The 13,646-nt window shown below is 34.5% G+C and overlaps 1 protein-coding gene across 1 annotated transcript in view; it reads left to right on the top strand.

Annotated features, from left to right (window-relative positions):
* Positions 1-13,646, top strand: part of LOC140753851 (kinesin-like protein unc-104) — a 67,301-nt gene that overhangs the window by 39,337 nt on the left and 14,318 nt on the right. Inside the window, exons 14-25 of the mRNA XM_073088655.1 lie at positions 484-641; positions 1,171-1,306; positions 2,002-2,168; positions 2,901-3,015; positions 3,732-3,865; positions 4,578-4,789; positions 6,341-6,517; positions 8,576-8,713; positions 9,225-9,355; positions 9,916-10,089; positions 13,026-13,206; positions 13,517-13,607. Of these exons, the coding sequence (XP_072944756.1) occupies positions 484-641; positions 1,171-1,306; positions 2,002-2,168; positions 2,901-3,015; positions 3,732-3,865; positions 4,578-4,789; positions 6,341-6,517; positions 8,576-8,713; positions 9,225-9,355; positions 9,916-10,089; positions 13,026-13,206; positions 13,517-13,607 (1,814 nt within the window). The remainder of the gene's footprint in view (positions 1-483; positions 642-1,170; positions 1,307-2,001; positions 2,169-2,900; positions 3,016-3,731; positions 3,866-4,577; positions 4,790-6,340; positions 6,518-8,575; positions 8,714-9,224; positions 9,356-9,915; positions 10,090-13,025; positions 13,207-13,516; positions 13,608-13,646) is intronic.

Raw genomic sequence — 13,646 nt, 5'->3', positions numbered from 1 at the left:
TGTTCATGACGAGTAGTAATTTATTTTTATTATATTTACATGTAAAAAAGCGAAAATATAATTTGAATCCGATGAAATAAATGAATTATGAACTTTGAAGTTTAGTAAGTAGTTAGTAGTCTTATTATCATTATTAAGTTTTTAAATATTCTTTTTCAAATATTTTATGGATAGCGCAATATCTGATTTTCAGTACATTTCGGGTTTTGGTTGACAATTGACATAGAGAAAATATGAATTGTAATTTATTAATATATTGACTAGTGCACACATATTTCCCCCAATTTTTGCGATATACCTACCTCATATTGCTTATTATTATACATATTTTGATTCATAAATAATGTGTGTCAAGGTAGCCTAAATCGGTGCTTTAATTACACTATAACTAACAGATGCACAAATAATTGTACATACCTATATAAAGATATCTGAAGATGCATTATAAACCGAAATTAATATAAACTCTCTCGCACACAACAGGCGTGACCCGCCTCGGCACCGCGGAGGCGAACGTGCCGCAGGACATCCAGCTGAGCGGCTCGCACATCCTGCACGAGCACTGCATCTTCGAGAACACGGACGGCGTCATCTGCCTCGTGCCGCACCGCGGCGCGCTGGTGTACGTCAACGGGCGTGAGGTGAGTGGGCTAGCGGGTGTTGAGTGTAGTGTGCGGTGGACTTTATGTTCCCCTTTTAGTTTTTTAACTATTTTATACAGAACTATTAACTAATTACAAAAGGCAAAGTTTGTGATCCTCTTTTAATTTTATAATGGTTTTATTACACAGAGATAACTATTAAGTAAATACAAAAGGGAATGTGTGATAAGAATGTCAGTGATTTTGCTCTTACTTAAATGTTAATGTAACTGCCATTACTAGACTAAGCTGTCATTTTTTTTATTCCATGAAATAAGCAAATTTTAGGGGCAATCCCTTTAATCCATTCTCCATAATCTACATTGGCATGCAGAGTAATTATATTCAGTACGTAAAATACTTAAATTTTGTCTGAACATTTTTTATATATACTTCCCACAACTTGACCACTTCAAACCAGAACGGAACAGTGCCACACAAGTCCTGGATGGCGATAGGATTAGACTGTAGTACCGTCACACTCAAACTGTGATGAACCCACTTTTAATACATCATTCCTTTGATGCAGGTGACAGAACCAATAATCCTGAAGACCGGCTCCCGGGTGATCCTGGGCAAGAACCACGTGTTCCGCTTCACGCACCCCGGCCAGCCGCGCGAGGAGGCCGTCTCCAACAAGACCGACAACACCAGCGCCGTTGAACGTGAGTTACATTCCCCTCCGTTTACATTACCCTCCGTTTACATTACTCTCCGTTTACATTATCCGCCGTTTATATTAAGCTCCATTTACATTACCCTCAGTTTACAATACTCCCTATTTAGAAAGCAATCCGTCGGACATGTAGCCATTAGGGCTTAAAGATCGGCACTAAAATAAGGTCGGGCCATTCTTATTTTTTAAAGAGTTTCAGTGCGACTTTCTTTACAATTCGGGAATAATATGAAATAATTTCTTAATAAGAATGTTTAAACTTAATTTTAGTATTTACTTATTTCTTATGTTTTCTAGCATAAACTGAAAAAAATATTAATGATAGATGATGTATGTAATATCATTGTAAAAAAAAACTTTATTTCATAAGTAAATAATTAATAAAAAATGTAACATTTAATGCCAATTATCGCATAGGAAAAGAAAGCCTTTCACAATACAAATATTTCATTCGTTCAATCGATTATAACACTCATTCACTTTTATTAATTTACACAGCAAGCCTTTCATAAAACAAATATTTAATTCTTTCAATCAGTTATTACATTCACTCATACTTTTAACTATTATTAGATACACTCATTCGATCTTACTGATTTACGCACCAAACCTTTCGTAAAACAAATATTTAATTCATCCAATAAATGATTAGATTCACTCATTCTTACCCATTTACCCATACAGCTGAGAAAGAATCAGAGAACGTTGACTGGGACTTCGCGCAATGCGAGCTGCTGGAGAAGCAGGGCATCGACCTCAAGGCGGAGATGCAGAAGCGGCTGATGGCGCTCGAGGAGCAGTTCCGACGAGAGAAGGAGCATGCTGATCAACAGTTTGAGGAGCAGAGGAAGGTTGGTTGGGTGTTTGTAATATATCTTAGAATAGAACATTTACGGCACTTGATTGTTAGGAGATCTTAACTTTTAGTTACATATTATAACATGCTCGACATTTTTCAATTTGATCCTGTTAAAACTCTAAATTATAAAATAACTAGCTGAAGCAAAAGTTGTGTTGCCATATAAATAAAAAAATGTTAAGGACGAACTACCCTTATCACTTAGGGGTACGAAAAATAGATAGTGGCCGATTCTCAGACCTACTGAATATGCATATAAAATTAGGTGAAAATCGGTAAAGCCGTTTCGGAGGAGCACGGTAACTAATATTGTGACACGAGAATTTTATATATAAGATTATAACACCTCAAATCGATAATAATCTTATTATCCAATCCGCTTTTCGCAATAATATAATATTTTAATTCCTATATGAATAAAACTTGAAATATCACGCTGAATCGAAAAATATGTATTATGCACAAATAAATGTTAATATACTGAATTATTTTGTAACTATAATAAACATCATTGTGCAAAAAAACAAATACATTGATAACCAATTTCGAGCCATTAAATTAATATTTTTTCATCATCAACCAATTCCTGTTCTACTACTGCTGGATACGGATTTCCTTCGATTGTACATAGTAAAAAAATCACTCAGAGAGGAGATCCATACCCAATATAGCCGTTAGGGTACAGGCTACGTAATTACTAACATAATGTTTATGTTTATGCCAGAACTACGAGGCCCGCATCGACGCACTGCAGCGCCAGGTGGAGGAGCAGAGCGTCACGATGTCCATGTACAGCTCGTACACGCCCGAGGACTTCCACAACGACGAGGACATCTTTGGTGACTTGCGTTCTTTATTCATTACACTTTGCTTGTTTAACTGAGACTTGATTAAACCGGTTATAACCGGTTTGGTTGAGAATAGGGTTGCAAGAATTAATTTAATTTAAATTTAATTGAATTAGTTTAATTGTCAATTTTCTATATATAACTATGGGGCAGATTAAAAAGGTTTTATAACACTTTTTTCTAATGATAATGTGTTATGAGTATTTCATTAGATTTACTATCTACGTCGTGTGATGGATGAGTTGTTTCCTCACTCGTTCATTCATTTTCTTATGTTCTGCTGTTAAGAGTGATTCTATTTGGGGCAATCATCAAATTACATTATACATATTTTGAAGATGGTAGAATACTTTTTGGTACAATTCTAGAGGCACCACCGCCTCACCTTTTTCTGCCTAATAACACCAGTCTTAAGAGCTGCTGTGTTCCTCTTTGAAAAACGAGGTAAGGGCGACATATAACGCCGCAGGAGGCGTTCTAACTTCTTCCTCACGGGTAGCATCGCGTCTGTAGCCGAGCGCAATTAGGACCCTAATCTCATCTAGCTTGATTACAGATGTCCATGGGCGGAAGTAGCCTCTTACCATCAGGTGTTATGCTCGTTTATTACTTCTATATCGTAAAAAAAAACATATTGTAGGGGATAATCTTACCTTAACGTCCAGATTAATATGTATGTGTTATGTTTGCTGGCGGCGGCGCGGCAGTGAACCCGCTGTTCGAGACGGAGTGCTGGTCCGCGCGCGAGGTCGGCCTGGCCGCCTGGGCCTTCCGCAAGTGGAAGTACCACCAGTTCACCTCGCTGCGGGACGACCTGTGGGGGAACGCGATCTTCCTCAAGGTAAATGATGACGCAAGTCAAGATTTTGCCAAATGTGTTGCGAGATGATCTCTGGGGGAACGCGATGTTACTCAAGGTATAGACCACCCAAATCAAGATTTTCGCTAAATATTTGCGAGGTAATGTAAATATTACAAAAGTTTGCAGTAAGTAAATTTAAGGAAAAATATTCTGTAATATCTAATATCTAAAAGGCACTGAATAAAGTTTGACTACAATTAAACAAACGATTTGTCATGGGACGAGTTTTTGTAAAAGTGATCGTCATTTTTTGGTGTAATTTTTAGCTCTGAAATAATAAAGAGCTTTCCCTGTATCATAAATATTATTATCTTATGAAAGTTAAAGTTTTACGTTACGTAACGTTACGAATTGTATAAGCATTGAACCCATTCATGCATTCACGGAATGGATGCACTGATTCACAAATATTAGTTAGTGGGATGACGCGAGGACCCAAAATGAGTCTTGGCCTCCGACAATAAGCACCTCCATTTCGGTCTGTGCTGCGCCTACTCCCGCCAATCGTCCACCCAAAAGCCGCAAAGATACTTTTCCACTTCATCTTCCCAGCGACACTTGGGACGGCCTGGTGGCCGTCCACTCGGCAGGCCCAAGTACGCCCAAGTAGTCTGATGAGTACAAATATTATTAAATGAAATTAATACTTTCATTCAGTGTTAACTATACAAAATACTCCTATCTCACACAGGAAGCAAACGCAATATCAGTGGAGCTGCGCAAGAAGGTGCAGTTCCAGTTCACCCTCCTGACCGACACCCCCTACTCCCCCCTCGCGGGCGAGCTGGCCCCGCGCGAGGACGCCGACGACGAGTTCCGTCCTTGCGCCCCCACTGTTGTTGCCGTTGAGGTCACGGATACCAAGAACGGCGCTACACACTATTGGACGCTTGAGAAACTCCGGTTAGTATACAAATTACATTATACGTAGACAGTGTACTTGTTGTACACACCAATTGCCAAAGATCGAGGTTTTACCTGCATCGAATCGGCACGTGATCATTTAGTAAATTCGTACCAGTACTTGTTGTCGCATGTCTAAGGATGATCTGCATCGAATGGTCACGTGATCAGCTAGTAAACTTAAGTGGATTACCTGATTAGACTTCGCCGTTATACATAGTCAATGTTACAATGATTACGTGATCAGTTAGATCACTAGACTCAAGTGGATTTACCTCATTAGACGTCGCAGAAGATCCCTGTTGCGTCAAATATTAGAAGGGTATGTGGCGCGACAGGGATAAGGTTAGGGTTTCTTAGAATAAACTGGTCACGTGACAGCCACTAAGGTTCGGTTTGCATATTATTTCTGATGAAGAACAAATTTCTTAGATTCCATAAGAATTTGATTAGGGGTTCTTAAAAAATATGCCATAATTTACGGTAATGAATTAAAGATTCCTTAAATATTGTTATTATTCAGTACAATATATTTTTTTGGTTTATTTAATAAAACGACAGCCTACGTCATAGGTAACAACATTGTTATCTTAAAAAATACCAAAATTAAATTTCAAAGCAAAACTTACTCTTATTATAAATCAACGAACTATGTTATAAGCAGGTACGAAATAATATTAATGCATGGTAAATTCTACTAAAAAAACAAGTTACTAAAACATTATATAAGTATAGTCAGTAACTAAAATTTAGAATTGTGTGAATAATAGTAGTGTATGAGTGCGTCTGTAGAAGGTGCGAGTCGTGTGTGATGTTAGCTGAATTATACATATGAATTATACACATGAAATACTACCATATAAAGATATACATCATTAGAATTTAATTCATTTTTTTTCATATATTTATTTTCACATTATATAAATTTCAAGTTTACTCTGTACATTTTTCACTGTCTTATATTTTATCTTTATTTTTAGTTGCATTTTGTTATTATGTAATTTTTGAGTTTTTACCACATTCATCATTACCATAAGGAAAAAAGACTATCTTTTTGCTGTAGCAATATGACATAACCCCTGTTAAAAGAATAAGTGATACGTATTTTCTATATTATATAATATATATTGTAATAGATAAATAATATTAAGAATAGGTAAGTATTTTTTACTGTATTAGGTCTGGAGAATGACTAGTTAGCTATGTACCTTACATTTTCAATAGTGCTTGTTTTAGTTGCCGCTTCATTTTTATTATTTTTCATTATACTCCCGTGCTATATACCTACATATACATTATTCTATATACTCTATTCCTTAATTAGGTGATGTTATGAATGCTATTGAATTTCTACGACTTTTTTTAATCGTTTTAAAGCGTTATTAGTAACATGATTGATTGATCACCCGTTAGTGTGATTGAACAAATCAGTATTAGGTAATTGGGATATGCTCAACACATCAACATCTGACATATCGGGTAGATACTCGTACGAACGAGGGTAGGTCAGTCTGGGCGGGTGGTTGGCACTGCAAGGCGTATTGGTTGTAGCCACCGGCTGGAGCTAATGCGCCAGATATACAACATGAACGAGAGCGCGTACGGCGAGGAGGAGGAGCCGGCGCCGGCGCCGCCCCCGCCGCCGCCGCCGCCCGAGGCGCTGCTGCAGTGCATATCGGCGTGCGCGACGCAGACGCGGCTGTCGCTCGCCAACCTGCTGCCCTCGAGGTTTGCGCCCTCGGCCCGCCCGCCTTCATCGCTCACAGTCTTTCTCCAGATGTCGCTTTCGCCGCATTATCCTCGCCGTAGTACCAAAGAAAGACTAGAAATTTACCCTAAGAAAAATAAGTAGAATTCAGTACCTCTTTTATTAAGCTGGTTAAATATTAAATTTGTTTAAGGACCTGTTTTTAAATAACTATATTATAAGTATACGTAATGAAACGTCTATTTTATAAGTAAACTATTTAAAAACTCGACTTCAACCCTTCAGTTTTCAGTGTAAACCCAAAACGTTACCCGCCGTGTTTCGTCATCAAATGTTTTCATTATTAGCAATCGTCATTTACAAAATATTACATTACTACTAAATAATTAAACAATCCTAAATGCGTAGCTACATGGCTTACAAGCCGTCATGCAATTCGAAGAATAGAAAAAATCGCATATTTTTGATACGGTTCTAGAACTTTTCACTATCAAAATGATAATAAAACAACTCAAACTTATTTTTTTTTAATCTCATCTTAATGTCAGGTGAATTGACTATCTGGAGAAATTCTTTGAGACAATATATCTCCCATTCCTTCAAAACCACCAATATGTTATTTAGCGTCTTGCGTCGTATCAGCAAGCATATCAAATTTTTATTTCTGTTTTTTATTATTTCGTTTAGCTTTAATTGTATCATTGTAAAGAAATGTATATAGTTACAAAATCATAGAATATATAAACGTTAAAAAGCACTGCGTAGGAATATTTTATACCCACTTATTTTTATATTACATTAAAATTGTAATATACTGTTTATCCGTTACTTTGATTTTATAAATTGTTCGTTTAAACGTTCATTCAAAAGAATGTTTATTATTGTATCATCATTCAATATAAATATTATTCGAATTATAAAATATTTTTGAAATTATAAGATGTGATTGAAGATTACACATATGCAAAAATAATTAATTAATTCATTTTAATTATCCAATAAATATTTATTTATTAAATGTAATTTGAAATTCAATTTAAAGATTTTATTAAACATTTACATTATTTAAACAAGTTGGACACCTGTATATATTGAACATATACAAAAAATTGGCTTATATTTTCATACAAATTATCACAATATAAAACATTATCATTGCTTATGTTATTCAAGCTTAAAAGTAAAAAAATACATTTTATATAGGTATTTATTTTTCAATTTGTGAATACATATTAAATAAATGGAAATTTGGCGATCCTCTTAGGACAATTGGAGATTATGAAAGTACAAAATAGGTCCTGCAGTTTCCATATCACCATGCATACAACACCTAGTCGCACCTCGTTTAATTAAATACAATTTTATGATTTTCATTTACTCTAATAGATAAATTATTGGAACATTTTGTACATAAAATTTGTGTCTATTTCGATAAAATTACGATATGAAAAAATCTTGTAAAATGTAAAATTATCCAATGTATAAGTTTATCCTATGTTTCAAAACTTTAAACATCAAGTATTTGGACATCTCATTTTTATGTATAATGTTGGAAATGTATTTGTAAAGCACTGAAACCCTTAGTTATACGTGTTATAAACATTGTCGACTTTTATTTTGCAAGCACGCGCTTAAGCTTAAAGCATGTTATACGTGTTGTCTTTTTATTTTCTAGAAAATGTAACCTTGTATGTAAATCTTATCCTATAGCGTACTAAAATTGTAAAATTAATTACAATTAAATAGGACATTATAAGAATACCTCTTTTGGTTTGTGTGTATCTATGTTTAGTATAGAGTAGAAAATGATACAATATACATAATTTTATATCTAGGATTAGTGCAAATAGATGAGTGAAAGCGTTGAATATATATAACTTAAACATTTCTTTCTACATCGTTACCTCTAGTTTATTAAGGTCGACTACAGATTAGCAATTATCGACGTTTTCGTTTCAAAACAGTTAAGATATATTTTTTATATTACCGCTAAAGGAAACGGTCTTTTTCAAGGTCCTTTTGCGACCCTTTTCAAGGGCCTATTGAGAGTATTTTATTGATATTGGAATGAATAACAGGCAAAGACTGGAGCTGATGCGTGAGATGTACCACAACGAGGCGGAGTTATCGCCGACGTCGCCCGACCACAACATCGAGTCCGTCACCGGCGGAGATCCCTTCTACGATAGATTCCCGTGGTTCCGTATGGTCGGACGGTGAGTGACCCTCGTCTATGCCAAAAATACTTTAATTTTAATTGGTTATTTCATTGTTTCTTCTATTATTTATAGATAATATAATATTTAGGAGTTTTTTTATAAATATGTTGTTTTTAGTTCTGTTATTAGAAGGTGCTATTAGAAAATATAACAAAAAATCTATTCCAACTAAAAGTTCATCATAGATTCGTTGTAACGCTTGAGAGTATGAAGCTTTCATAGAAATGACTCCTTTGAACTAGGAATACAAATAAAAATGATCTTGATCGTGATACCATAACACTCAAACCGTAAGATTGGTTTAACAATAAATACGATATTTAAACACTTAAAAATGCAATAATGAAATTTCCTTACAAATTGAATGAATGAAAGATGCCTTCTTTGTTGTTAAACGAAAATACCAGTCAATAGAAACATCTGTGTAAAATCAGCAAATTAAAAAATATTTGTTATTGTAATCTTTACTATATACAATAATATTAATTGTATAAATATTTATTCACAGGAGCTTCGTATACCTGTCGAACCTGCTGTACCCGGTTCCGCTCATTCACAAGGTCGCGATCGTGAACGAGAAAGGAGACGTGAAGGGCTACCTGCGGGTGGCCGTACAAGCGGTTATCGACGCTGAGAAAAGTTTGTATTATTTTATTGTAACTTATATTATCAACATAATTCGAAGTTAATATAATATCGTATAATTAGATGATAAATAAATTAGATAATATCTTAAATAACTTGGTTAAAAAATTACAAAATTTATTAAGGATAAAGGTTTTTTTTAATAGCATTTGCTTAAAGAATTAGGTGTTTTCATACGACTTAATATTGTTATTTCGTTTATCAATGTAAATCAGGAAGCCTAATCTTTTATGCTACAGCATTAAAACTCTACTACTAAAATGACTTTTTAAATGAATCTGCTTATAGTAAAATTTAAATTCTTTTGTTTCTCATTTTAACAGCAATAATTTGTTTACGTTTTATATATGAATGAATGAGTGTAAAAATCAAATTATAATCATTCATTCATTGATTCATTCGTTCACTATATTAATTTGCATTACTTGTGATAATAACCGACATAAATTGATCGAGTGTTTAGTGGAAACTTTACTAATTTATGTATTATCTTTAAGATATAATAAACGTACTATGTATTCGGTTGTTTCTATATAAATAAATATGACCACCAGACAACGCAGAGTTCGCTGCGGGCGTGAAGCAGTCCGCTAAGATATCGTTCGACGACGACGTGGCGCCGGCCCGCTCGCGGCTGAAGGCGCTCACCGCGGTCGAGAAGAACAACGCTATCAACGCGCTCGCGCTTGACGATCGTCCCGATACTGACTCTAATATTAAGATTGAAGGTATGTATGATATTGTGATAAGATTGGCTATTTATGTACCTTGTTTCTAATGTTTATTTTATGTAACTTATGTGCATGGATCTGAAAACTGAAAAACTGAAAATAATTAATACAATGTTCAGAAAGTCGCCAAAACTCAGATGGACATGGAAGTCACCGGATGGCGTAACTAAAAATGAAATAGACTATATAGCTTCAAACTTTCCAAAAACAAACATAGAAAATATAGACGTTCTTAGTAACTTCAAACATCCAAGTGACCATCGTTTAGTCAGAGTTACTTTCAATATTGTAAAGAAAAAACAAAACCGATTAATTTACAATAGGAAAAAACAAAACTACATAAATAGCGAAAGCTTAAAAGCACAAATAACTACGCAAATATATATCTCGGAAGGTTCAATCCAAGAACAGTATAATATTATACAGACAGCAATTTTAAATAGTACAAAAAGCTCAACTATCACCACAAAAGCTGCAAGAAAAAAATTCGTTTTCACGGACGAAATTACGGATATGATTAACCAGAGACAACACCTTAAAAATAAAGAAAATAAAACAAGACAAGAGAAAAACTACTTGAGCAAATTATATAGAAATATTAATAACAAGATAACACTTAACTTACACAACTATAGACTTAATATGATAGAAAAATATATCCAAACTTCTGGAGCAGTTAAGAAGGCGTACAAAAATCTAAATACTACAAAACAACTTATGACCCAACTACAAAACTCTTCTGGAACCAAAGTTAGTAATAGACAAGATTTGACGAAAGTAGCGACTCAATTTTATAAAACATTATATTCGAAGACCATTCAAGCTTCTGAAAATACTTCAGTGATATCGCATATTGATGAACCAGTTCCGAACTTTAACGAAAATGAAATTGAACTATCAATAAACAACTTAAAATTAGAAAAGAGCCCAGGTCCAGATGGTATAACTAATGAGATGATAAAGGCAGGAAAAGCTGAATTAATTAAGCCACTCACTAAATTATTTAATTTAATATTGCAAAAAAATGAAATACCAGACCAATGGACTTGCTCTGAGATAAAGCTCCTGTACAAAAAAGGCGACTCTACATTATTATCGAACTACAGACCTATTAGCCTCATGTCATGTCTTTATAAAGTATTTTCGTCTACATTATTAAGAAGAATAACGAGAACAATCGATGAAAACCAAACCATAGAGCAGGCAGGATTTATGAAGAACCGGTCAACAATAGATCACATACATACGGTAAAAATGGTTATTGAAAAATATAACGAATATAACATGCCGTTATACTTATGTTTTGTCGACTACTCACGTGCGTTTGACTCTATTTCGCACGACTCTATGTGGAAAGCACTAAAAGAGCAAGGATTAAATAAAACATATATAAATATCATCAAAGAAATATACAAAAATAGCAAAGCAAGAATAAAATTAGATGTACCCGGACCAATCTTCAATATAGAGCGAGGTTTAAGGCAAGGAGATCCCCTCTCTACAAAGATGTTTATAGCCGTTTTAGAACAAATATTTAGAGCATTAAACTGGAAAGAAATTGGTATAAAAATACACGGACAATACTTATCACATTTAAGGTTTGCTGATGACATTGTCTTGTTCTCAGAAAGCCCAACAGAACTACAGTATATGATAGAAACATTAAACAAGGAAAGTAAAACTGTGGGACTAGAACTTAATCAGAGCAAAACTAAATTGATGACAAACAGAACAAAAATTGAAATGACAATAAACTCTACACCGCTAGAATGGGTTCAAGAATATGTATATTTAGGTCACCTAATAGCCATTAAAGATTGCACACAAAAAGAAATAGACCGTAGGATTAAGAACACATGGAGCAAATACTGGGCAATGAAGGAAATCTTTAAGAATAAACTGCCAACTAAAATAAAAACCAAGGTAATGGATGTCTGTTTGTTACCATGCTTAACGTATGCTTGTCAAACATGGCCACTAACAAAGAAATCACTAAATAAACTTAGAGTCTGCCAATGTGCCATAGAAAGAAGCTACATGGGATTTAAATTAAAAGACAAAATTAAAAATAGTACAATAAGAGAACAAACCCAATCTAGAGACGTAATTAAAGAAATTCGTAAGCTAAAGTGGAAGTGGGCAGGGCATATACAAAGAGTACAAGACGAAAGATGGACAAAAACGACAACAAACTGGTATCCAATCAATAAAAAACGTAAGAAAGGTAGACCATACAAGAGATGGAGTGACGATATAGCATTAATGTTAGGAAAAACTTGGAGCAGACTTGCTAGGGATAGAGTTGAATGGCAACGAATGGAGGAGGCTTTTACCGCCTTAGGCGGTCCTTAAGACTTACCTATATTAGAATTCTTATAAGTAAATATTATATAGATAAAATATTAAATATTGTATTCATAGACATAGATTAATAATAATAATAATATATCATAATTAAATCAAATGAAATTAATTAGGTATTAAATGAATTAAATTAAATAAATTAAAATTATAGTAAATCGCTATTTGTAAATATTTTATTAAAACTAAATAGACTAAGATGACATGTTTTGTAAGAATTAAGGAATCAATAAAAGCTTTATTTATTTATTTATTTATTTTATGTGCATGGATCTATAATAGCTTAATATTAATAGGCCAGGTTTACTATTTGGTAATTATTAATCTTTGTTAATAAAGCTTTCTTTACTCAAGTGAACACACCCTGAAAATGAACCATCACTACAACTTGATTTAGTCGAAGCTCATATAAAGTCCGTTTTAAATACGCCTTTTCAATGGAACCTCTACATCATTACATCCTGAGTGAGTCGCAGCTCACATAAAGTCTATGTTAAACACGCCCATTCAATCAAACTCCAACATCACTACACCCTGCGTTAGTCTCAGCTCACATAAAGCCTGTGTCGCAGAGCTGGCTGTGGGCGAGTGCGACGCGGACAGCGGCCGCGGCGACAGCTCTCTAGCCTCCGAGCTCAAGGATGAAGAGCTACCTGAGCACCTAGCTCTCGGAAGGGAGTTCACCTTCCGCGTCACCGTGCTGCAAGCTCACAGCATCTCTACTGACTACGCGGATGTGTTCTGCCAGTTCAAGTAAGTGTACTAGAGATATATGTCCCTTCCACATATCGATGTTTTTTAATACAAAGGGTGAATTTTTCAAATGGGCCTTCGGGACCAAATCCGAAATTACGCGGATTAGCAAAAATGCTGAAATGAGCTACTAGGACAATTTTGATAAAAGAAATGAACTGCATCATTCGTTTTTTAAAGAAAAATAATCCACAAACAAATACTGTTGCTTATAAGGATTAAATTCTGGATACATGTCAAAATAAAGGAAAAGGCCAATTTTAAAGAAAATACATATGCCATTGTGATTAACAAATTATTTCTATTGCAGCTTCTTACACCGAAATGAAGACGCATTTTCAACCGAGCCTGTCAAGAATGCCGGCAAGAATACTCCACTCGGATTCTACCACGTACAGAACGTAAGTATATCTTTATTTTTATTTAAATGTATGTTTTTA

The sequence above is a fragment of the Epargyreus clarus genome, unplaced genomic scaffold (genome assembly GCF_041222505.1).
Source record: "Epargyreus clarus isolate Ecla_fem2 unplaced genomic scaffold, WU_Ecla_fem_2.2 ptg000027l, whole genome shotgun sequence".
NCBI classification, from domain to species: Eukaryota; Metazoa; Arthropoda; class Insecta; order Lepidoptera; family Hesperiidae; genus Epargyreus; species Epargyreus clarus.
This window is presented reverse-complemented; position numbering and strand designations above follow the sequence as displayed.